The 23,463-nt window shown below is 36.1% G+C and overlaps 1 protein-coding gene and 1 long non-coding RNA gene across 2 annotated transcripts; one reads left to right on the top strand and one right to left on the bottom strand.

Annotated features, from left to right (window-relative positions):
- Positions 1-16,884: 16,884 nt before the first annotated feature.
- On the bottom strand, positions 16,885-18,489 carry LOC136205838 (uncharacterized). Its single transcript, XR_010676100.1, has 3 exons — positions 18,392-18,489; positions 18,104-18,163; positions 16,885-17,293 (listed from the first exon to the last, which is right to left on the bottom strand). It is a non-coding gene; the product is annotated as an uncharacterized lncRNA (long non-coding RNA).
- LOC136205837 (uncharacterized) lies at positions 18,456-22,619 on the top strand. Its single transcript, XM_065996652.1, has 5 exons — positions 18,456-18,789; positions 19,350-19,455; positions 20,140-20,263; positions 20,455-21,375; positions 22,049-22,619. The coding sequence occupies exons 1-5, from the start codon at positions 18,600-18,602 to the stop codon at positions 22,421-22,423; spliced, it is 1,716 nt and encodes a 571-aa protein (XP_065852724.1). The 5' UTR covers positions 18,456-18,599; the 3' UTR covers positions 22,424-22,619.
- The last annotated feature ends 844 nt before the right edge of the window (positions 22,620-23,463 follow it).

Here is a 23,463-nt window from a genome sequence, read left to right as displayed (position 1 = left end):
TGTCACCAATCCAGGTGTCATACCAGAAACTAATGGATCTCCCATTACCCACCTCCAAGCCAATCCCCGTACAGAACTCAGCAAAAACAGCACTAAGCCCTTTCTAGAGGAAGGAACAGCTGACAACCCTCTCCTTCGGGCCACCAAAGATTCTATCTTTCCTATACTTGCCGCACAGAAGACGAACCCAAAGGGAGGAGGGGGATTGCCACATTCTCCAAAGAAGCTTCATTAACAGGACTTTATTATTGTCCTTAGCTTGCCTTATACCAAGACCCCCCCCTGCTCTTAGGCTGGCAGGCTTCCTTCCAACGGACCAGGTGAATCTTCCTCCCATCCCCAGACTCTCCCCACAGAAAATGTCGATTAATTTTATCAAGGTCGTTGAGGACCGGCTCAGGGAGCTTACAGGCTTGCATGATGTGATTTGGAGCAGCGCAGTTGATAGACTGGATTAAAGTAAGGCGACCTGCAAGGGAAAGAGAATTAGCTTTCCAGCTAGCACACAAACCGTTAGATTTGTCCAAAATGTCTTTAAAAGAGGCTTTGGACACCCTGTCACTATGAAGAGGGACCCCAAGGTATTTCCCAAACGATTGAGTCAGGGGAATGCCAGACATCTCACTCAGTCTTCTACACAAACTATTATCCATATTCTTGGAACAAAGCATACGGGATTTATGGATGTTAATCTTCTGGCCAGAAGCCTCACAAAAGCAGTCGAGGATATCCATCACAGCCTTAATTTGTTCCTCATTACCCTCCAGAAAAGCATGACATCATCAGCAAAGAGTAAATGGGTAACAGGGGGGCAATGTCTGTTGATGGAAACAGGGTGGAGAGTCCCTTTGCTCACCGCCTCTTGGATCAGGTGAGACAATCTTTCCATGGCAATAACAAAAAGGAAGGGGCTCATAGGATCCCCTTGACGAATACCCCTGGATGGAGAGAACTCATCCGACATATCCCCATTGATCATAACCTGGAAAACAGGAGAGGAGATACACTTTCCAATCAAATTCCTCCAGTTCTCCGGGATACCAGCTTTGGCTTAGTTAATCGTGATGAATAATTTCAAAGGATATATACGGCTAGTGGCAATAAAGAACCTAATGGGTCGCATATGGGACTTGGAATCGGAGGACGAAAATGTAATTAGTGGGACATGTATGTATGGGCTGAAATTTACATATTAATTTAGGGATAAATTAATTTGATTAATAATTATAATTTGATTATGGTTATGAATTAAATTAAAGGATTATCTGATAATATTAAGTAGAAGTTTTTTATGTGATTGAAACTCTAATCAATTATCCCTAACATTAATTAATTATTAATTTGATTAATAATAATTATTTAGATATAATTAGTTATTATTTAGATAATAGTGAAGTGTTTATTTAATTATCTAATTAGGAATCCTATTCCGAATAATATTCCAATTATTTAATTTCCTAACACAACTGGGATTAGGGTTTTGAGAAGTCTATAAATAGACCCCCTAACCCCAGATTTCGACCAACACAGACAAAGCAGAGGAGGAATCGTTCCGCCGCCGTCTCAGCTAATTTACTTTGTTTTCTTGCTCCCTCTTTGATCTCGTATCGATTTCTGTTAGAGGCAATCATTGCGATTGCTATACTTTAAAGGTTGATTACTGATTAGTTTTTTTTTCTGTGTTGAACAAAACGTTCGTTGCTCACGAGTTGATAATAAGAAGTTGTGGGCACTTCGTTTGCAATGGCAGATAGTTCTTCACTAAAGGTATTACTTTCTATCCCACTTTATATGAAATAACAATTAACAGATTTTGGAAAAGGGAAATAGATAAAATAGATAAAATTTTATTATTCCGCTACGCCTATGCTTGTCTATTTTCCTACATTGGTATCACAGCCTATGTTAATGTGTTATTTCATATATGTAAATAAAAGAGTTTTTCCATCGGATTGAATAAATTTATTGTTAGGTTAATTAATTAATCGGTTAGTTTAATTAATCTAAAGATAAATAAGTTTTGATTACTTGTTAATTAAAACTGATTATGCATAATTCCTGATTATTTCGGTTGATAATCGTTTAAACAAAATCTAAAGGTTTTATAGTTAGATAATTAAAACGTTTTGGTTTTATTAAATCTAAAAGATAAAACTGTTTTCTGATATTCTGAAAATTGTTTTGAAACTGTTTTAAAACAATTATATATATATATATAATTTAAATAAAAAAAATTAAATCAGCAGCGTTTTCGGGGTCGCTGCCGCGAGGCAACCACCCCGCGCCGCTGCGTCTGGTTGCTGCCATGCGGCAGCAACCAGCTGCAGCGTGACGTTGCTGCCGCTGTGGCAGCAGTGCCGCGCCGCATGCTGCTGCCCTACGGCATCAACTGTTACGTTTAGGGTCGGGCCGATTCAATCGGCCCGGCCTGATAGGTGGTACCGTTTTGAAAGAGTTTTAAAACAGACCCGTTTTAAATATATATATATATATATATGTTTCAGAATATAATAGTTTGTTTTGATTATCAAAATCAATTTATTTAAAAGTTTGTTTTACCTAAATATTTGATATAAGTAATTCAAAGCGTTAAATGAATTATACGAATTAATTAGGGTATGCATAATACTGATTTTGTACATGTTATATTAATCTAATATGTACTTGCTACAATTTGATTAGATTAAATATAAAGGATACAAAATTGACAAGATTAAAATTGGATGTAAATTAATTTAAGTTGTTAATTTGATGAACTCAAATATTACATAAATAGTTTATGTAATCAACCAATTAAATTAAATTTAATTGAGTTTTTGCATGTTTGGCGTTATGGACATATTAGACCCTCTATAATAGTTATTCAGACTTTTAGTATTTTAAATAGGACCTGCGTGTCCTGCCTTCTCTTACTTTCTATTGTATTTCTTTTCTCATCCAAATCCCTTCAAGTAAATTGAAGTTTCTTAGAAATTGAATATTGTTGTAATTCAAGGCGCCAAGGAGAAGACGGAGGACCCAAAGAGAAATATGTAATAGTTAGTATTTCCCTAGGGTGACCCTTTATTCCGTTTCTGGCTCAACGGAATAAACTTAGAGATATGTCCATAATTGTCAATGTTGAATGTATGAATATCTGATATATGCTAAAGCAAATCAAGACTAGGTTAGATTATGAGACTTAAATGAAATCCCTCACTAATCAAAAGTTAAGTAAATAAGCAAGTTATTTTGATTCAAAAAAAATAAATAAGCAAGTTATTAAAATCGGTTGCCCCTCCCTAATATTATAGTTCAGCCGGCAGTACTGGGGGCCTTTGGGTTGTTGAGCAAACTCAAGCTCGGGATCTTATGGTAACACCTGAATTATCGAAAAATTATTTTCACGAATATGGGGTAATGCTTAAATTAGGCTAGAATAATTGGATGAGCAAACTCATGTTGTTCAAACCTAATGGGCAATATGGTTGGGATTGATAGACGAAACATATCAGTTACTAATGTGGTTAGTAACCCAACAACCTAGAAGTCACATGCTTGATGTGATTGATTACATGAATCTACCTAATAAATGAAACTAGCTCGTTGAGCAAACTCAATGTGAAATTTCAGGAGTTAGGATTCTAGCTCACTAAGGGATTTGTGAATATCCTTCGAATTAATATAAAGGGCTATTAATTTGGTAAAATAGTGGGAGCAATTTAAAAACATAAAAGTCCAACGTATTTGAATTGTAAATAAAAACAAATGAATAACATCCGTCACTTTTCTCACTCTCAGGTTATTTAACAAATCATACTCTAAAAACAATCATATCGAAAACCGATCTAAGAAATATCCTTATCGATAACAAGTTGAATGGTTCAAACTTCGCCGACTGGTTTCGTAACCTCAAAATTGTTTTGAAGTTCGAAAAGATAGGGTATGTATTGGATACATCGATACCCACTCTTCCGGTCGATGCTGCACCCATTGAAGAGATTGATGCCTATCAGAAGCATAAATCCGATGATGAACACGCCGGGTGCATCATACTTGCATCGATGACACCAGATCTGCAAAGGCAACATGAGGAGATGGATGTCTATTCTATTGTCATGCACTTAAAAGAGCTATTCGGGAAACAGACTCGTTGTGAACGTTTTGAGATATCAAAACTGTTGTTTCGCTGCAGGATGCAAGAGGGCACATCTGTCATGACACATTGTGTCAAGATGATTGGCTATATCACTAAACTTTCTAGTATTGGCTTCGCGATGGATCATGAACTAAGTTTGGACTTACTTCTTACATCCCTCCCGGAAAGTTATTCTCAGTTCACTATGAACTACCAAATGAATGACTTACATACCTCTCTTGAAGAGCTCGCCAGTATGCTCAAGACTGTTGAGCCCAACCTGAAGAAAGATAAGGTGGTACTTGCTCTTGTGGTTGAGGGATCAAAGAAGAGGAAGGGGAATTTTCCAAATCCGAAATATCCCAAGAAGAACAAGGGAGGTAAGCCAGCCTAGGCCAAAGGAAAGCAAGTCAAGAAGCCCAAAGGGGAATTCCACTTCTGTGGTAAAGATGGGCATTGGAGGAGAAATTGCAAGGAGTACCTAGCTTCTCTCAAAAAGGGAAAGAACGGTGCTTCAACTTCTGGTATGTTCTATATTGAAATTACCTTAATTTCGCAGTCTGAATCTTAGGTATTAGATACCGGATGTGGATCTTATATTTGTACGAATATGCAGGAACTAAGTCGGACTAAGGAATTGAAGAAGGGAAGCATAAATTTGCGAGTTGGAAATGGTGCAAGGGTTGCCGCACTCGCGATTGGAGATTATGATCTACATCTACCATCGGGACTTGTAATAGAATTAAGGAACTATTTGTATGTTCCAGAGATGTCTTGTAACATTATTTCTATTAGCTGTCTAGTTGATGATGGCTTTCATGTTTCAATTAAGAACAATAATTGCGAATTTTATAGAAACAACGTTTTCTATTTTTCAGGAATGTCATTAAATGGGATTTATATTTTGAATGATAAAGTTTCTGCTTTCACAATTGATACCAAAAGACTTAGACTAGATAATTCAACTTACTTGTGGTGTTGTCGTTTAGGCCATATAAACCAGAGACGCATGCTTAAGCTACATCAAGATGGGCTTATAGACTCAATTGTTTGTGAATCAATGGGAACATGTGAGTCATGTTTAAAAGGAAAAATGACAAAGACACCCTTTAGCAATAAAGGTCAACGTGTATCAGACACTCTAGGATTAATACATTCAGATGTATGTGGTCCTATGCTAGTCCAAGCAAGAGGAGGATTCGGATACTTCATTAGCTTCATAGATGATCATACTAGATATGGTTATATCTATTTGATGAAGCACAAGTCAGAAGCTTTTGAGAAGTTCAAATGCTTTAAGAATGAAGTTGAGAATCAAACAGGAAAGACTATTAAGATACTTCGATCTGATCGAGGTGGAGAATATCTTTCTGAAGAATTTATGAATTATCTAAATGAATATGGAATATGCTCTCAATGGACACCTCCTTATACACCACAACACAATGGTGTGTCAGAAAGGAGAAATCGAACCTTATTGGATATGGTACGATCCATGATGAGTACCGCATCTCTTCCGAAATCATTCTAGGGCTATGCCTTAGAAACTGCCCTGTTTACCTTAAACCGAGTTCCAACCAAATCCGCCAGTTCCACACCATTCGAACAGTTCGTTGGTAGAAAACCCATCTTCTCCTTCATGAGAATATGGGGGTGTTCAGCATACATCAAACGTATTGTGTCAGATAAATTAGATCCTAAATCTGACAAGTGTTTCTTCATTGGATACCCAAAGGAAACTGTGGGATATTACTTTTATCATCCAGATGATCAGAAAGTAATAGTATCCAAACACGCAGTGTTTCTAGAGAAAGAGTTTCTAGAAGAGACACAAAATGGAAGCGTAATTGAACTTGAGGAAGTTCAAGAGGAATCACATGTTGAAAACGCGAAAGAAGTTGAACCCAAACCCGTTTCACTAGATGAAACACAAGTGTCATATCCCACTCGTAGGTCTCAAAGATTTCGTGAACTCCCAATTAGATATGGTTTTCTAGTGGGAGATAACGAACTAGTTCCCGTATTAGACGATGAACCCGAAACCTACGAAGAAGCTCTTGCTAGTCCATAATCTAAAGCATGGCTTGAAGCCATGAATTCTGAAATGGACTCCATGTATACTAACCAAGTGTGGACTTTGGTTGATCCACCCGAAGGGATAAAACCCATTGGGTGCAGGTGGATCTTCAAGAAGAAGACGGACATGGATGGAAAGGTTAGTACCTACAAAGCTAGGTTAGTAGCGAAAGGATATCGTCAAAAGCAAGGAGTTGACTATGACGAGACTTTCTCTCCAGTAGCCATGTTCAAATCCATCAGAATATTGCTTGCAATTGCCGCTCATTTTGACTATGAGATTTGGCAAATGGATGTGAAAACAGCTTTCCTAAATAGAAACCTACTTGAGGATGTATATGTTGAGCGATTTCCGTAAGTGCACGGTATACGCTTATAGTAATAAAAGATTTCGATCCCACAGGGAACGCTTTTTTAACAAAAACTTATTTTGAATCAATTAGATTTACTTTTAAGGTTTATAATATGTAAAATCGTTTAATTGGATTTGGTTTTGAAATTGCTAGAATAAGAATTAGATTATAGTATAACAAATGTTAGAAAATACTTCTGATTTAGGGATAAATTTACAAATCAGGAACGTTTAGTTCTTTTAGAAAAGTAAACAAATGTATTCGTTTGCATTAAGCAAAGAAAACAACTTTAAACTTTGCATAAATTAAAACAATGAAATAAATGACGGTTCTTCTAATTTTAGGGCTTTGAACTGCAATCAATCCTCCTACGGTCGGGTTAGATCGCTACCTTAACCAAATTGATAATCTACTAATGATATCAATTTGCCTAAGTGTTCAACAAAGTTTCCTTGTAAAGATTTGAATTTAACTACGTTTTAATGAAAACGCCAGCATCCACTTCAGATCCTTTACCAAAGTGCTGCATAAAAATCTATCGAATGGAACAGACTTTATTAGATGAAATATAAATTTGATACAAGTTTACAGAGAACAAGGAGTATGAAACATTCGACGGCGTGCAAGTGAACGGGTTGTCAATCCTTTCCTTGGGTTTCGTTAGAGTTTGTCAGACTCAGGGGCGGATTCTCTACTCAATCTTCTCGCTGTAACTTCGTAATAGGGATGCGGTCGGCCTCTACCAAAATGTAAACTAATATGAACAAATCTAAACGCTACTGTGTTTGTAATTATTGAATAAACAATGTGTGTACATCATATTGCTTTTTACAGAAATGAAATCTAAATTCTGAATCACTTGACTCGGAATTTCTGCATTAATTCTATACTAATCTCTTTCTTCTATATTTTTCCAACTCTCCACCAACTCTTTATTTATAGATGTTGAAGAGGTTTTGCTGAACTTACCGAGAATAATTAATTCTCGGCCGAGAATGGGGGAGCAATTAATTGGTCTTCGGACGAAAGGAAGGGGTGCTGGAAAACGCGTGTCGCGATCGAGAATTTGAGATTCTCGGTCGCGGCTTCATAAATTCTCTACCGAGAATTTGGTTTCCTCAACCGAGAATTTGGCATTTTCTTCTGTTTCTGACTTCGTCTTTGTCCTCGTTTTGGTGTAATTGATCTTCGTCGTTTTTGACTCATTTTGTAGGGTTTTTATTCTGTTTTTAACCTCTTTCGTTCCTATTTGGATTTTACCAAATATTTAGGTACCTTGCAAGATAAAAACATATTCGAAAGTAAAAGTACTCAAAATATATGTAATCAGCACAAATTCGTAGCAATACTGATGTAATTATTGATGATATATTAGGTGTATTTTAGGCTTAACAGTATACATGATGCAACCTGAAGGTTTCACGTCGAAGGATGCAACCAAGGTTTGCAAACTTCAAAGGTCCATTTATGGACTCAAGCAAGCGTCTAGGAGCTGGAACAAACGTTTTGATGAAACCATAAAACAATTTGGTTTCGAACAAAACTCAGAAGAGGCTTGTGTTTACAAGAAGATAAGTAGGAGCTCAGTCGTTTTCTTAGTACTATATGTTGATGATATACTACTTATGGGAAACGATGTTGCAATGTTGCAATCAGTAAAAGTTTGGTTATCGGGTAATTTCTCCATGAAAGACTTGGGAGAGGCAGCCTATATCTTAGGGATTAAGATCTATCGGGATAGATCAAAGAGACTGCTCGGACTATCCCAGTCTACATATATTGACAAAGTCCTAAAGCGTTTTGGCATGCATGAATAAAAAAAGGGTGACTTGCCAATGGTCCATGGTGTCAAGTTATCAACAATGATAAGAAACGCATGGCTGTTTTTCCTTACTCCAGTGTGGTTGGTTCGATCATGTATGCCATGCTTTGCACTAGACCTGATGTGGTGTTCGCATTGAGTATGACGAGTCGATATCAAGGGAATCTAGGATTTGATCACTAAGTTGCTGTCAAGAACATTCTTAAGTATCTTAGAAGAACTAAAGACATGTTCCTCATATATGGACACAGAGAATTAAAAATTGAAGGATATTCAGATGCTAGTCATCTGACTGATGAAAATGATTATAGATCCCAATCAGGATACCGGTTTATCCTGAATGGAGGTTCAGTTAGTTAGAAGAGTTCCAAGCAAGGAAGTGTTGCTTTCTCGTCGACTGAATCAGAGTACATCGTAGCTGCAGAAGCGGCAAATGAGGCTGTTTAGATTAGGAAGTTCATAACAGAACTAGGAGTGGTGCCTGACATTGTGAATCCCATTACTCTGTACTGTGATAACAATGGAGCCATTGCACAAGCAAAGGAACCACGGTCTCATAATGCATCCAAACATTATCTCAAGCGATATCATCTCATTAAGGAGATCATAGCCAAGGGAGATGTGAGAATAGAAAAGGTGCCTACTGAGGACAACGTTGCAGATCCGTAGACCAAGCCATCACAAAGAGCTCACGATAAACATCTTAGTTCTTCTGGTATTAGTTTCAGAAACAATTGGCTTTAGTCCAAGTGGGAGAATGTTGGAGTTTAGTGTCCTAAAGACAATTGTTTTAGGATATTAATATTAATGAATAAATTGTTTATTTAATCATTTGTTTAATCAGATATATAGCATTAAAATGTAACTATATATAAAGGCACAAATCTTTTATAAAGAAAGTAACCCTAAGTTTATTTAAGTAGTTATAAAGTGTTCATACAAGCATGAAGTGAGACTGTACTTTATAATAGACCAATAAACTTAAAGTTAACCCAAGTCAAGTAATATGATATAGGGGTTGGCATATTACTGTTGAGACTTGCATGTAACAGTGTTTTCTGTCGAGACAGAAAGCTGATCTCACAAGCTTTAGATATTTAGATATCTAGACAGTTACATGGATCCGGTGAAGGAGTTCATTAGGATTGGGACCCGACTTGAGATAACAGAATGGATTGATTTAATTATTAATTTGATTATTTAGATAATAGTGAAGTGTTTATTTAATTATCTAATTAGGAATCCTATTCCGAATAAGATTCCAATTATTTAATTTCCTAACACAACTGGGATTAGGGTTTTGAGAAGTCTATAAATAGACCCCCTAACCCCAGATTTCGGCCAAGACAGAATAAGCAGAGGAGGAATCGTTCCGTCGTCGTCTCGGCTAATTTACTTTGTTTTCTTACTCCCTCTTTGATCTCGTATCGATTTCTGTTAGAGGCAATCATTGCGATTGCTATACTTTAAATGTTGATTACTGATTAGTTTTTTTTTTCTGTGCTGAACAAAACGTTCGTTGCTCACGAGTTGATAATAAGAAGTTGTGGGCACTTCGTTTGCAACGGTAGATAGTTCTTCACTAAAGGTATTACTTTCTATCCCTCTTTATATGAAATAACAATTAACAGATCTTGGAAAAGAGAAATAGATAAAATAGATAAAATTTTATTATTCCGCTACGCCTAGGCTTGTCTATTTTCCTAGAGTGGAAAGGGTCACGCTCCGCGTGAATGAGTTGCTGACGTTTATCTAACACTTCTCAATGATTTAAGCTCCGCGTGGACATTTTTTCATCGCCTTTTCTGTATCATACGTTTATCCTGCAAAGCACAATTATGAACACCAAGATTACTTGATTTATTTATTTATTTTATTTATTCAAAAATGACGAAAATTAACTAAAGGTACATAATTTATTACTTGTTGCTAATTTATTGAAATATGCATAAAACTAGCACTAAACCTAATAATTTAGCTTAAAAATAAACCGTAAATTATCCCAAAAGATAGGGATAAAACGTCCCTATCAACTTCCTCACACTTAAAGCTTTACTTGTCCTCAAGTAAACTAAAAAAACCCGTAAAAGGACTAACCAAACTAGCAAACCACTTAATTTAACCAAGTGACCTACCCCAACTAAGCATTTGTACACATAAGCATTTGGAAAGCAATTATGTAAATGATGCTTAAGAAGCTGCAATCTGATTATCAATATTCACATTTTAACTAAAAGAGGCATATTTAACTGAACAAACTTAAAGAGGATGGTGTGTAAAACACCTCACAAATGGTGGTTCACTCAATCACACAATTTTTTGGTGGGTCGATGTTTATACTCTCTTCTTTATACTTACTCAAAATCATACCGAGTTTGCATGTTCATCCGGGTTTTTCCATCCTTGTTATGGTTGACAACATTAAAAATGAGTTCGGATTGGGGTTGCAATGAAGGTGAGGCTTTTTAGTGGTTAAAGTTTAATTTTTAGGAACTTGAGTTCGAACACCGAATCTGGTAATTGCATCGTGTCTCTATTGATTTATTCTAGCAAGTAGAGATGGTCTTGAAATTGCTCGGTGGAGCTTGAAAATGCTTACTACTCTCTATTTTTGCTTTATTATTATTTTTTTATTTGTTTTAATTTTATTTTCTTTCTTTTATTCCGAGAGTGGCACAAAAATGATTTCAAAGATGATTTGTACTTCTTTGCTAGAGGCTTTGCTTATTTCGAATTTTTGATACATTTGATTTTATTTGGTATTCGAACAAGAGGAAAAAAGGTTAAATGTTAAATGAGTGTTAACAAAAAAAGTTGGCTAATAGGCTCGAGGGGGCTTCCTAAAGGTTTATAAAAAACGAGAAAAAATCAAAAAGAAAGAATTAACCTAAGTGAGCTCATTTTATCATCTATTGTTCTTTTACCAAAACGAATGTACTTAACTCGATATTTAGTGCAAACTCTATGAATTGAGTGAAGCAAAAGCACACAAAATGTCAAGAAAAATAAAGCTTTTTGATGTTCGCTCTTTCGGCTCAAAAATAGCTCACACAATATTTAGGTTCTTTTGTGTTTTTCAAACTTCCTTAAAAGTTAAAGTTCGATCATATATGCCTTTAATAGTTAACATATGAATTAAAGAATCAAACATAAGCTAATGATCATAAAGTAAACTTAGTGCGATCCTAGTGTTTTAAGTGTACAAATAACATTGCTCGGGCCTTACACTAAAACTAGTTGGCATGCCAAATCCAAGTTTGAGTTTAAATCTACATAAGGAGCAAATAACGAAGCTTAATTTCAGACGAAGTATACAATTCTATTTTTTTATTTTTTTTCGTTTTTACATTTTTTTACATATAAGAGGGTTGTCTACCCTATCCCTCCTCACACTTAAAAACACAATAAGTTCCAACATTTCGAAATAAATTTGAAGCACAAGGTGTAAAGAAAAAGAGTAAGGTGGAGAAGACTCCCTTAAAAATCTTCCAGTGGTGGTGGATATGAAATGTTCCGCTCCCGATAGTAATGACTTGTGAAGTATTCGAGGTATCAACTCTCGAACTCAGTTGGCATTTATTTAAAATATGAAATTTAAAATTTAAATTGGGTTGTAAGATTATTAATGTGTAATTTTTTTTTATATATATATATATTTTATTTAAAAAAAATTAGAGAAAAAAAATCAAATAAAATTTCAACCCATTGTGGCTGGCAGGCATCGCTTAGCGGCGGTGCCCAGTGTTGCCTGTCAGCGCTGTGCGGCCTACCATAGCTGCACGCGGAGCGTGCGGCAGCGGCCAGCAACAATTTTTTTTTAATTTTATTTTAAATCAACATATATATTATATAAAATTAATATATATTCCAAAAATAAAAATAAATAAAATAAAATAAGTTTTCATTTTTTTAATTTTTGTTTTATTTTTGCCAACGTCAATACTTACAATTCTCTTCCAAATCGCCTCACCGAATTGACACAAAACTACACGAACACCTAAATAAAATATAAGAAGAAATAATTAAACACACAAATATAACTTAAATGTAAAAACTAAAAAGGTAAAAAAAACATAAAATTAAACTTTATTCGAGCTTGGGTTGCCTCCCAAGAAGCGCTACTTTATAGTCGGTAAGCTCGACTTAGAATTTCCTCCTAGATGTATGCTTCAATTCGCGTTAGGAATGCAAATTCTTGAATAAACAATTTGTACCTGCAAAACGGGTTGTTAGTTTCAAAGAAATTTAACGAAAACCAAAAGCTATATTTAAAGAAATTATTGAAGAGTTTAGTTTGCTCCCTTTTTGACTCCTTTGGTAGTTCAAAAAGAGTGAAATATTCTGAGTTAGAAGGAACCTCAAACTCTTCTAATTTTGGATTCTTTTCCATGGGTTCACACTCAACCGGCTCATCGATTAGAATTTCCGTTTCCTCGCAATTGAGACAACTTTCATTATTTGGAGAATCCTCTTGAGAAAGATCAATTAACTCGAGCTTTTCATTTTGACCAACCGGATTGGCATCTCTAATTAATTCGTCCGCGGTTGAATCAATAGGAGACTTCAATCTAGCGATTTGATTTCCCAAATCCCTGCAATATGCCTCATTGTTAGATAATCTCACAAGAATTTCTTTAAGCATAGAGATTACCACATCGGATTGCGAGATTGATTGTTGGTGCAAACATTCGCTATCCATGTGGTCGTCCCACATATGACGATTATAAGACATCATACCATGGAAAAAATCATTAATTAGTAACAACAAGAAACAAAATAAATTATTCACAAAAAAAGTAATATTTACAAATGCTTAGACTAACAATAAAACTTTTTTGTTTAATATTTCAAGAAAGTATAAATCCCCGGCAACGACGCCAAAAACTTGATGCAAGCGTCGCCTAGTAGGTATAGTGTGTGTGTTATAAGTTATTGTATGTGCTACGATTATGATCTTTCTATTAGGTGTTTTAGCTCTACTAGACACTACTACCTAGGGGAAAGTGTACCCCGTCATATCAAGTAATAATCCGGTTAAGACCGGGTATCGAATCCGCAGGATTTATAACCACAAGTATTAAACTACTCGGTTCTATTCGTTATCTAAGCGGTGAATACTTTAGTTTGGGTTGGGTGACAACTACAAACTACTCCTAAACTATGGTGAGACAGACTTTGTATACTTCAACTCTAAGGAAATGATACGGGTGACGATAAGTTATAAAATATAATAAACAATGATTCCGAACATATACGAATGATAATTTACTCTTGCAAAGACGACTATGTGTAGACCGAACGACCTGTGAGGTACTTAGACTACGTGATTCCTCCTAAAGGCGTGTCTAATGCGAGGGATCAAAAACTAAGGCCCGTATGTTCCATGGCTTGTCAATTCCTACGGTTTCTGGGTTGTCAATTCTGGTAAGGCAGCACCTATATGGTTCCCAAAAGGTATCGGAAATTGCATCCCCCTACACAATAATCAATTACGAATATCAAAACAAGCAATAAATATCAACACGTATAAAGTAATGGAAATTGCAAATCATATATTATAAATGTGGAACGCGTAATTGTGAAATACAACCAAGCCTTGTATATATGAAGAGTGCAAGCTAATTAGCAAGTAGAAAGGGAAGAACAATCGGCCCTTAGAACTAGCTAATGGGATTCAAGACCGTCTCGTTGGTCTTGGAGGTGGAACTCTCAAGCTTGGTGGAAGAGGATGGACAGAACTTCGACGGAGTGACGGGATAAATGTACAAGCTCTCAAGATGGTAGGGTTTTAGTATACAAAATCTGAATTTGATAGAGTTTTCTTACACAAAAATCTCCATCTCAAAACTACATCTCTAAATGGGGTAAATTACATACGTGGTGTACAACATTTACCTGTTTTCACACTTTGGTGTACAACCAAAATTTTTTCACACTAAAGTGTACAACCTTCTGGTGACCTCCCACTAAAGTGTACACCAGGTAAAAATGACCGGTCAACCCAGTCAACATGCCAAATCATCAATTTTTAACCCATATTTTAATGAAAATGGGACTCACTCATCTTCTTCAACCTTATATCATTATCTTTATTTTCTCTCTCCTCCATTTTTATCAAATATCATTTCTCTCTCTAACTCTCATCTATCTCATTTTCACTTTCTCCCTCTAACTCTCCTCTCTCTCTCTCTCTCATTTTCACTTTCTCCCTCTAACTCTCCTCTCTATCTAATTCTCCCTTTCTCTCTCTCCTTTTGTAGCCAATTTTTTCAACAAAAAAATTCCATAAGAAACTTCCATTAATGGGATGGATACCAGTGGACGAGTTCTACATTTTTGGAAATCCAGTGGACGTGAGGATGCAGTTGCAGCAACACTATCAGAATGGATACCAATGGATATCCCTAAGCAACAGTCTTTAGATGCACCATACAATTGAAAACTCTTCCATTTGAACTCCAGTACCTCTCACCATCTGTGCTCCTTCCAGACTGAATAAGTTTATTATAAGTCCCAAGAATTTAACACTCCATGTAATTTAACCTTAAAATTTGCAGCATGATTAAGTTGAAGTTAATCAGAGAATAATTAATTAATAATTAGTTTACCACAATGATCTTATCTTCCTCCTTGTAAACAGCTGAAAGTTGTTCTAAGAATTTAGGATTTTCATCCTACCTGGACCAGAATCCATGTCAATTAGTCTAAACAAGTCAAAATCAGAAATTAATTAATAAGATTAATACATACCTTGTGGAGTGTTGAATATTTTCACCATCTACATGCCCTTTTTTAAATTCATTACCAATTCTAACATCTAAATAAATGTAGCCAGTGCCATAATCAAGGAGAGACTTGGCAGCCTTAACATCGACAGTAATCACTTGAGATCCTAAGCTATAATTACATATAAAAAGCCAATATAAAGAAAAATACATTTTGAAACTCTTAATTGAAAAGAAAAGGCAATTAAGAGTCACCTAATACCCAAAGAGCCCATTATATGATGATTAGCTTAAGTTTTTATGTTGAAAACCTTAATTTTTTCAAATCAGATTGCTGGTTTTGTCGGAGAAAACCAGGTGCTCTGCAGCAGAAAGAGAAAGAGAACACAGAAGAAAGAGAATACATATGATGATTAACCTTAAAAGTTGCAGCATGTTTATAAAACTTCCAGTAATTGGCTGTAAAGGGAGAGAGAAACGGAGAATTAGAGAGTGAGAGAGAGAGAGAGAGGAGAGTTAGAGGGAGAAAGTGAAAATGAGAGAGATAAGAGTTAGAGAGAAAAATGATATTTGATAAAAAATGGAGGATAGAGAAAATAAAGATCAAGATATAAGGTTGAACAAGATGAGTGGATTCCATTTTCATTAAAATATGGGTTAAAAATTGATGATTTGGCATGTTGATTGGGTTGACCGATCATTTTTACCTGGTGTACACTTTAGTGGGAGGTCACCGGAAGGTTGTACACTTTAGTTATACACCAAAGTGTAAAAACAGTTAAAGATCGTCCACCACGTATGTAATTTACCCTCTCTAAATGAGTGCCAAACACTCCTATTTATATATAAATCAAGCTTGGGTCATAATTGTAATTGCATTAAGTGAGAAGACTTTGAATGTGGAGAGAAAACTTTGAAAGAAGACTTTGAATGTGAATGGAGACTTTGAATGTGTGTAAAAGTGGTAGGAAGACTTTGAATTTGATGTAGAATAATGAAGCATATGATTCTGCATTATTTGCTTATTTTCTCCCTTGCATATTTCACACCCATGAAAGATTTCCTAAGCTTCAACACGTCCAGCAACTTAGATTGATTTTTTGAGCCTGTTACGCTGCGAATTTGGAGATGACATTATTAGTCACTTGTACATCTTTCTCTTAGCTTTCCAACGCATTTTGAATCGCCTCAATCCGAGTTCGTATGAGGGTGATACGATGAAAAAATGAAAATGTGTCAAATCTGTCCTTAATGTGAACAAGGTGACCTGACACCCCAAGCTCCGCGTGGAGTACCCCAAGCCCCTCGTGGATGAGCTTCTGAAGTCATATTTTTTTCCTCTAAAAGGTCCAACCTCCGCGTGGAAAGGGTCACGCTCCGCGTGAATGAGTTGTTGACATTTATCAAACACTTCTCACTGATTTTAGCTCCGCGTGGTACATGTTACGCTCCACATGGACGTTTTTTCATCGCCTTTTCCATCTCATACGTTTATCCTGCAAAGCACAGTTATGAACACCGAGATTACTTGATTTATTTATTTATTTTATTTATTAAAAAATGACAAAAATTAACTAAAGGTACATAATTTATTACTTGTTGCTAATTTATTGAAATATGCATAAAACTAGCACTAAACCTAATAATTTAGCTTAAAAATAAACCGTAAATTATCCCAAAAGATAGGGATAAAACGTCTCTATCAATGGTCCCCTGGATTCTTTTCTTGAATTGATGCCAATATAGCACACGGCTTTACTTGAGCCGAACTCATATCACGGACATTTTTTTTAGGCGGGGCTGAGTCCGCTTGTCTGTCTGTGTCCCTCTGGATAAACAATCATTCCATGATTGTGCATACCTGTTAACCCAGCCTTAGCCGATATCCTCCAACCAGAACAGTCTGAGTATTATATGACTTTAATCTGGAATCTGCATCGACACGCTTTAGTTTTAGTTCTCCTTTTTAAACAATCTTCAGCAATATGCATAACTCCTCTATAACGTTCACCTCGTGAACATTTCAAGAGCTTCTACTTTCCGCCATGATTGAAGGATGAAATTATTAGCTTGAATCCATTCGCAATTGCAATGCTTTTAGCCCATGCAATATATCGTCAGAGCTTGTAGGGAACACAATATCCGTATGGAAATGGACACTGTAATCAATCCTATCGCCATATGTATTTTCTAATGGCACCTGAAATTAAATGCATATTATTAGTTATAAATAGAGTAACATGTGCAAAGCACGTAAATTTCAGGTGAAATACAATTAATATTAGTATTCTCAAAATCAGTTGTTATGTACTAATACAAAACACGTAAACATAATATTTCTACTTTTTTAATAATCTTAAACATTGTTAACACTTCAATAAATATATACATTGCGGATAAAAATTCATTAAATGTTAACGTATTTGAATTTTTTTTAACTCTAGCCATATAATGTATATTAATTTATGACTAAAACTAGATAAATTTACGTAAATGATAATTATTAACGTATCCTTTATAATAATTATGATTTACATATTAAGCTATTCAAATTTATAAATTATAGTGTGGAATTTATAAATCAAAACATTAAAAATTGTATCTTAAATCCCTATTTAGTCTGAAATTTACAATTCAAAAATTATATCTTAAATTCCTAATTTATATAAACTAATCATAATTTTTAATATTTATAATAATTAAAAAATAAATAAAAAAAATTAAACAGGTCCATCACCCGTTTTCCCTTAGGGAAAACGGGTCTAGCCCTTGTTTTCCCCTAGGGAAAATCGGGATCCGTTTTCCTTGAGAAAACGGATGGCCCATACGGTCCGGTCCATGGACCGACGTATGAACTATCCGTTCGGACCTAGATTCGAACGGGTAGTTCATACTGTCGGTCTATAGACCGGACCGTATGGCCCATCCATTTAGAGTAAATTCAACGAAAAAAAATTTCGTTTCAATTTAAATTCGTTAAACTTCAATAGTTTTAGGATCCATTGCTTACCTCGTCTTCGAAATCGTCCCTTTTCCGAAGTTTTCGAGTCCATTTTTTGCAAATCCAAAACTAACCACGAGATAGAGAGAATATTAAGATTTTGAATGAAAATTGAGAAGGACGAAAATGTCAAACATGAGACGGTAATAAGCAGGAAGGGGATGGTGAATAGCAAAATCCAATTTTAAATAATAAAAATTTATGTAAATAAACCAAACCATAAAACTTAAATTGATAATTATACCTAAAAAATTGTCAAAGAAGGTAGAAGGAAATAAACAAGCTGTCAGAATTTACCATTCTGAATGCAGTGCTTACAATAAACAAATTTACACACAGAAGCACGGATCTTAACGCTGATACTTCCATCACATCTCAGATCTATTCACTTCTCTCTCTCTCTTCCCTAATAATGTCTCAATAACTTACTGCTCTGCAGATCTTATTCATTTCCGATGCACTGACACTGGTACCCTTCTTCTCTCTTCTGAAATACGCTTCGATAATGAACAGGAGCAGTGTCCGAGAATCTCTCATCGGTGCTAGGAATTTCCCGGTTGCTTCATCTCATTCGCACAACCATCGCCGCGGTCATAGTCTTAACGCCTTCTCCAAGGACACTGACGAGAACTTGGATCTCTTTTCCAAGAACCGCCGCAGTCTCTCCGTTGCCTCTTCCGATGACTCATCTGATGGTACATTAGCTCCTCCGATCATTCCTTTTTTTTTTCTTCTTTCTCTTAGCTAATTTTAGCTCCCGGTCCAGGGAATGAGGAGATTATGGTCTTTTTCTTTTATGACTTATCCAGGATTTCTGTTATAGGATTATCTTTTCCGGCTTCATTTATGGTTAATTTGTCGGTTTTCAGCGGCCTATTTTTTATCCTCTAATAGATCCAACCATGGAAATTGGAAACTGAAAATGATGGTCATTTAAGTAACATTTTACACGGAAACCATCACTTGAACGGCATCGTTTGCGATATATAAATTACAATACAAAAGCAACCAACTCAGGGCTATCGTTTTTGTCAATCCTCATTATCACTATCGCGTTTCTACTCTGTTCATTGACGGAGTCGTATTCATACGGAATTACTTGACGACGGCGTTGTTTCTGATTGTTGCCGTGTTGTTAGATTATTTCTCCGCGATTTTGATCTAGTCATTTTACAAATTTCTGAATCTGGTGGATTTTTTTTTTCAATTTTTAGGAATTATTATTTATTTATTTTATTGTGTTTGCTCATTGCAGTTTCAGCGAAACTAGGAAGACTTTCAGTCGGATCAGTAAAACCAGCAAAGAGCGGGATCGATGATCTACTGTCATCAGCAGGAGGAGGGAAGCATGATTATGACTGGTAAGTTAAAGACATCCATAATCACATAATAGATTTCAGATCCGTATTAATTTTCTTATCACCCATGAGCTACCTTGGTAGGTAGCGACATTTAATAAATCATCTGATCTTGAAGATGGATTGAAATCCATTGTATGCATTTGATGGACCACATGCGTTGTAGTTGTTTCAAGTATCAGGATGCCTATGCAAGTTTGGATATACATTTTCATCGTCGATGTTTTACAGTTACATAATTTGGAGTATTTAACCAAGGAAAGGAAACAAAATATGTATTAAACTCCCCGTCATCATCTCTATTGTTTGCATTAATTGTTATATAATATAAACATTCCCTTCAAATGTTTGCGAGAATGAGCGACACTTGTGTAGACAATTAGCACAGTTATTGGAAGACACGATAGAAGAAATAGTTTTTTTCTTTCTTGAAAATGATACCAACATAATTTTTTTGGATGTTCCATAATTTGATTATAGGATACTAAAACTCTAATTGTAGAATTGTGCTTATTTAGTAGCTGTTGCTACCCTGAGCACCCAGTTTCTGAAATATGCTTTTTGCTTGAACTAATTAAAACATACCGGTCTTGTCCACATTTCAACTGAATTTCATAGTAGTTACTTTTGAAAAATGTAAAATTAGCTGTATCATTGTTCTGATTTGCCATTTGCCTTTGTCCTTAGGCTTCTCACTCCTCCAGGAACTCCCCTCTTTCCATCATCTGATGCTTGCGAGTCTCAACCAACTATGGTTGCTCCAAGAAGCAGTTCTTTATCTAGATCAATTTCTACTACTAAAGCTTCAAGGGTATGCACCCCTTTCGCTTTTTTTGTTGTCTTTTAAATTTATATCATATGTTATTTTGATCAACTTTGGTAACCAAAGAATATATTCGCTGAGATTTCTTTCTTTGAAAAGGATTTACGCTGACATAGTGACATGTATCAAACATTTAACAACTAACTATACACAATTATCTCGATTTGTCTCTATTTCAGCTTTCTGTTTCACAATCAGAGAGCCATCATTCCACAAGACCAAGTAGAAGCAGTTCAGTGACTCGCACTTCTGTATCATCTTCACAATTTAGCTCCTATTCGTCAAATAGGTCTACCTCAATCCTTAATACAAGCTCAGCTTCAGTTTCTTCTTATATAAGGCCATCCTCCCCAGTTGCGCGCTCATCATCTACCGCAAGGCCTTCTGCACCATCTTCCAGACCAACAGTAGCACGTCCCTCAACTCCATCTAGAGCTCGTCCAGCCCCTAACAACTCGTTAAATGACAAGACTCGACCTTCCCAGAGCTCTAGGCCTTCTACTCCAACTTCTAGGGCACAAATTTCCTCGAGCTTAAATTTATCAGCTACTCGTTCCAATTCTCGTCCATCTACTCCCACATCTACTCCCACACGTCGGAATTCAGCACCTTCCACATTACCTTCCTCAGGTGCTTCAACTTCAGCTGGTCGCATCCCGTCAAATGGACGTATTCCTGGACCACCATCAAGACCAAGTTCCCCAGGCCCCCGATTCCGAGCTCCACAACAGCCAGTTATTCCTCCAGATTTTTCTCTTGACACACCCCCAAACCTTAGAACTACTTTGCCAGACAGGCCACTTTCTGCTGGTAGGTCCCGGCCAGGTGCTGCGAAGGCAAACTCAGAAACCACAGGCCCAATGAATGTGCCAAGAAGACATTCATCTCCTACTGTGTCAAGGGGAAGACTCAATGAAGCCCCTGCGAAGAGTCGTGCGTCCAATGGACATGCTGCTGATGCATCTGATTCTCGAAAGGTTCCAAATTTGTCGGATATGGGAATGCGAAAACCTATTAGGTCACTGTCAACTACCTCAGAGAGTAATGGGCTTGGGAGGACAATTTCTAAGAAGTCTTTGGATATGGCTATCAGGCATATGGTATGCAACTCTCTTTTGGCATGATTCTTTTAGCTTAGTGTAATCCAAACATATATTTTCAGCAATTTGTTCTTTCCATATGCCTGAAAATATATTTGGTTTAAGTTTTGGAAGCAGAAAGAAGAAAATGGTGCAGATTTCCAAAATATATGTTTGTATGGTGCAGAAGAAAATTAATTTGGTTTAATCATTTACTAATAATAGATGATTATAATCACCAAATATGGTAAAGCAGACAGCTATTATGCAATGCATGATGCTACAATGCCAACTGCCATACTTCTTACACAATCTGCTTGTATGTTCTCCAACTGTTTTAGTAGCAATATAAACTTCAAATGTCTTTGTTTCCTAGGTGTTCATTGAAATATTTTTCCTGGAAAGTTTGTGGAGTGATTTGAGTAGAATTTAGCTGCCTTCACTGCTGAGAGCTTCGACTTTTGATAGCTTGCATCGTTGTCCTGTTATTGTTTTTGATGAGAACACTATGCGAAATGCAATGTAATGGATCAAATGCAAAATGCAAAGAGTTAACTCATATAATGTTTTGTTATGGTCTAGAAACGTGGAATGAATTTGTCATATTAGATAGTTTAAACTTTCGGTGCACTTTGAAATAAAGATTCCAACTCAAAAATTCATTCTCTAATTTTGTATCAATTCATTGATGCAGGACATAAAAAATGGCACAGGTGGCAACCGCGCACTTTCTAGCACAAGTCTTTTCCCTCAGAGCGTTCGATCTGCTTCCAAAACCCAATCTGTCCGTTCTATGTCGGCTCCTGAATCCATTAACAATGGAGAGATTTTGGAGAATGGTTACCATTCAAACCGGTCTGCAGACACTGGAATGGAGGTAAATGACGGAAGATACTCGGGAAAATTGAGTGAAGTGGACATCTATGAAAGCTCTCGCTATGATGCAATATTGCTCAAAGAGGACTCGAGAAACACAAATTGGCTGCACAGTATTGATGACAAATCCGATATAGGCCCAATTTTTGATAACGGATTTGAGCCTCTGCCTGAACCATTTGCTCCATTATAGCATACAAATGGCCATTCTTTTTTCTTACAAAATATTTTCATTCCTACAAATTATGCATGTATATGACACGGAAGCAGTTTTAAATTAATCAAATCTGAGGTGAATTGTATCATTCTGGTGGAATGCCGGATGAAGCATGAGGGGTTCCAACATCATTTGCTGAAATATATGGGCATCAATTCCATGTTGTCGTGTTTTTGATGTATTTGAGAACTGACGAAAATGTACAATTTTTAGGTTTATGGTTGCGGTAAGTAATTCCTCTGGTATTTGAACTTGTGCTTCGCGCACTTCTTTTTCTTATCTTGCTTCTCTTTAACAGCACTTTCTTCCAGTATTTTTTGGGAAAATTACAAAATTGAGTTAAATGAGAGACTCATTTACCTATTTAACCCATTTATCCAACTTACTACATATTTAGACTATTTTTGTATGATTTTCCCAAAATACCCCAACATTTCATCTTCCCCCATTCCCCTTCCTTTTCCTTGCACGGTTTCTCTTCCCTTCCCTGACCTTTGATCTTCGTCTCTTCTTTTATATTGCGAAATCTGCACCATTTTCTTCTTTCTCTCTTCATCTCTTGATTCTTCATCTTACTATTGCTAGAAAATTGAGTCATGGTTCTTCATCTTTCTGTTTTTTCTTGTCTCTTGGTTTCTTTCTTCTTGTGCGGATCGAAGAAATTGTTATTTTCATTGTTTTTCTGCATTTATTATATGGTTATTGACGATTTTAATGGTAAAAGGCGGAAAAATGTAAGTATCTACTGTTTTCTCTTCGTTTTTTCCCCCAGAAAATCACTTCGCGAAATGGGCTTTTGCGAAGGTCTGCGAGGAAAAAGATGAAACATACGCTTTTACTTCGTGAAAACGGATTACGCGAAGTCTGCGAACAGAAATGTTCATGATTTTTACTTTCGCAGACTTTGCGTAATCTAGTTTCGCGAAGTAAAATCGTCACATTTCTCTTCGCATACTTCGCGTAATTCGTTTTCGCGAAGTAAAAGTATTCTCTTTTACTTAGTATATTGCGAAATC

The sequence above is a fragment of the Euphorbia lathyris genome, chromosome 9 (assembly GCF_963576675.1).
Source record: "Euphorbia lathyris chromosome 9, ddEupLath1.1, whole genome shotgun sequence".
NCBI lineage: Eukaryota > Viridiplantae > Streptophyta > Magnoliopsida > Malpighiales > Euphorbiaceae > Euphorbia > Euphorbia lathyris.
The sequence above is the reverse complement of the archived record's forward strand: the minus strand, read 5'-3'. Positions and strand labels throughout refer to the sequence as shown.

Coding starts and splice junctions, on each gene's coding strand:
- LOC136205837 (XM_065996652.1), top strand. CDS start 18,600: ATGAACAGGAGCAGTGTCCGAGAATCTCTCATCGGTGCTAGGAATTTC. Junction 19,456..20,139: donor GGGAAGCATGATTATGACTG/GTAAGTTAAAGA, acceptor CTTTGTCCTTAG/GCTTCTCACTCCTCCAGGAA. Junction 21,376..22,048: donor ATATGGCTATCAGGCATATG/GTATGCAACTCT, acceptor TCATTGATGCAG/GACATAAAAAATGGCACAGG.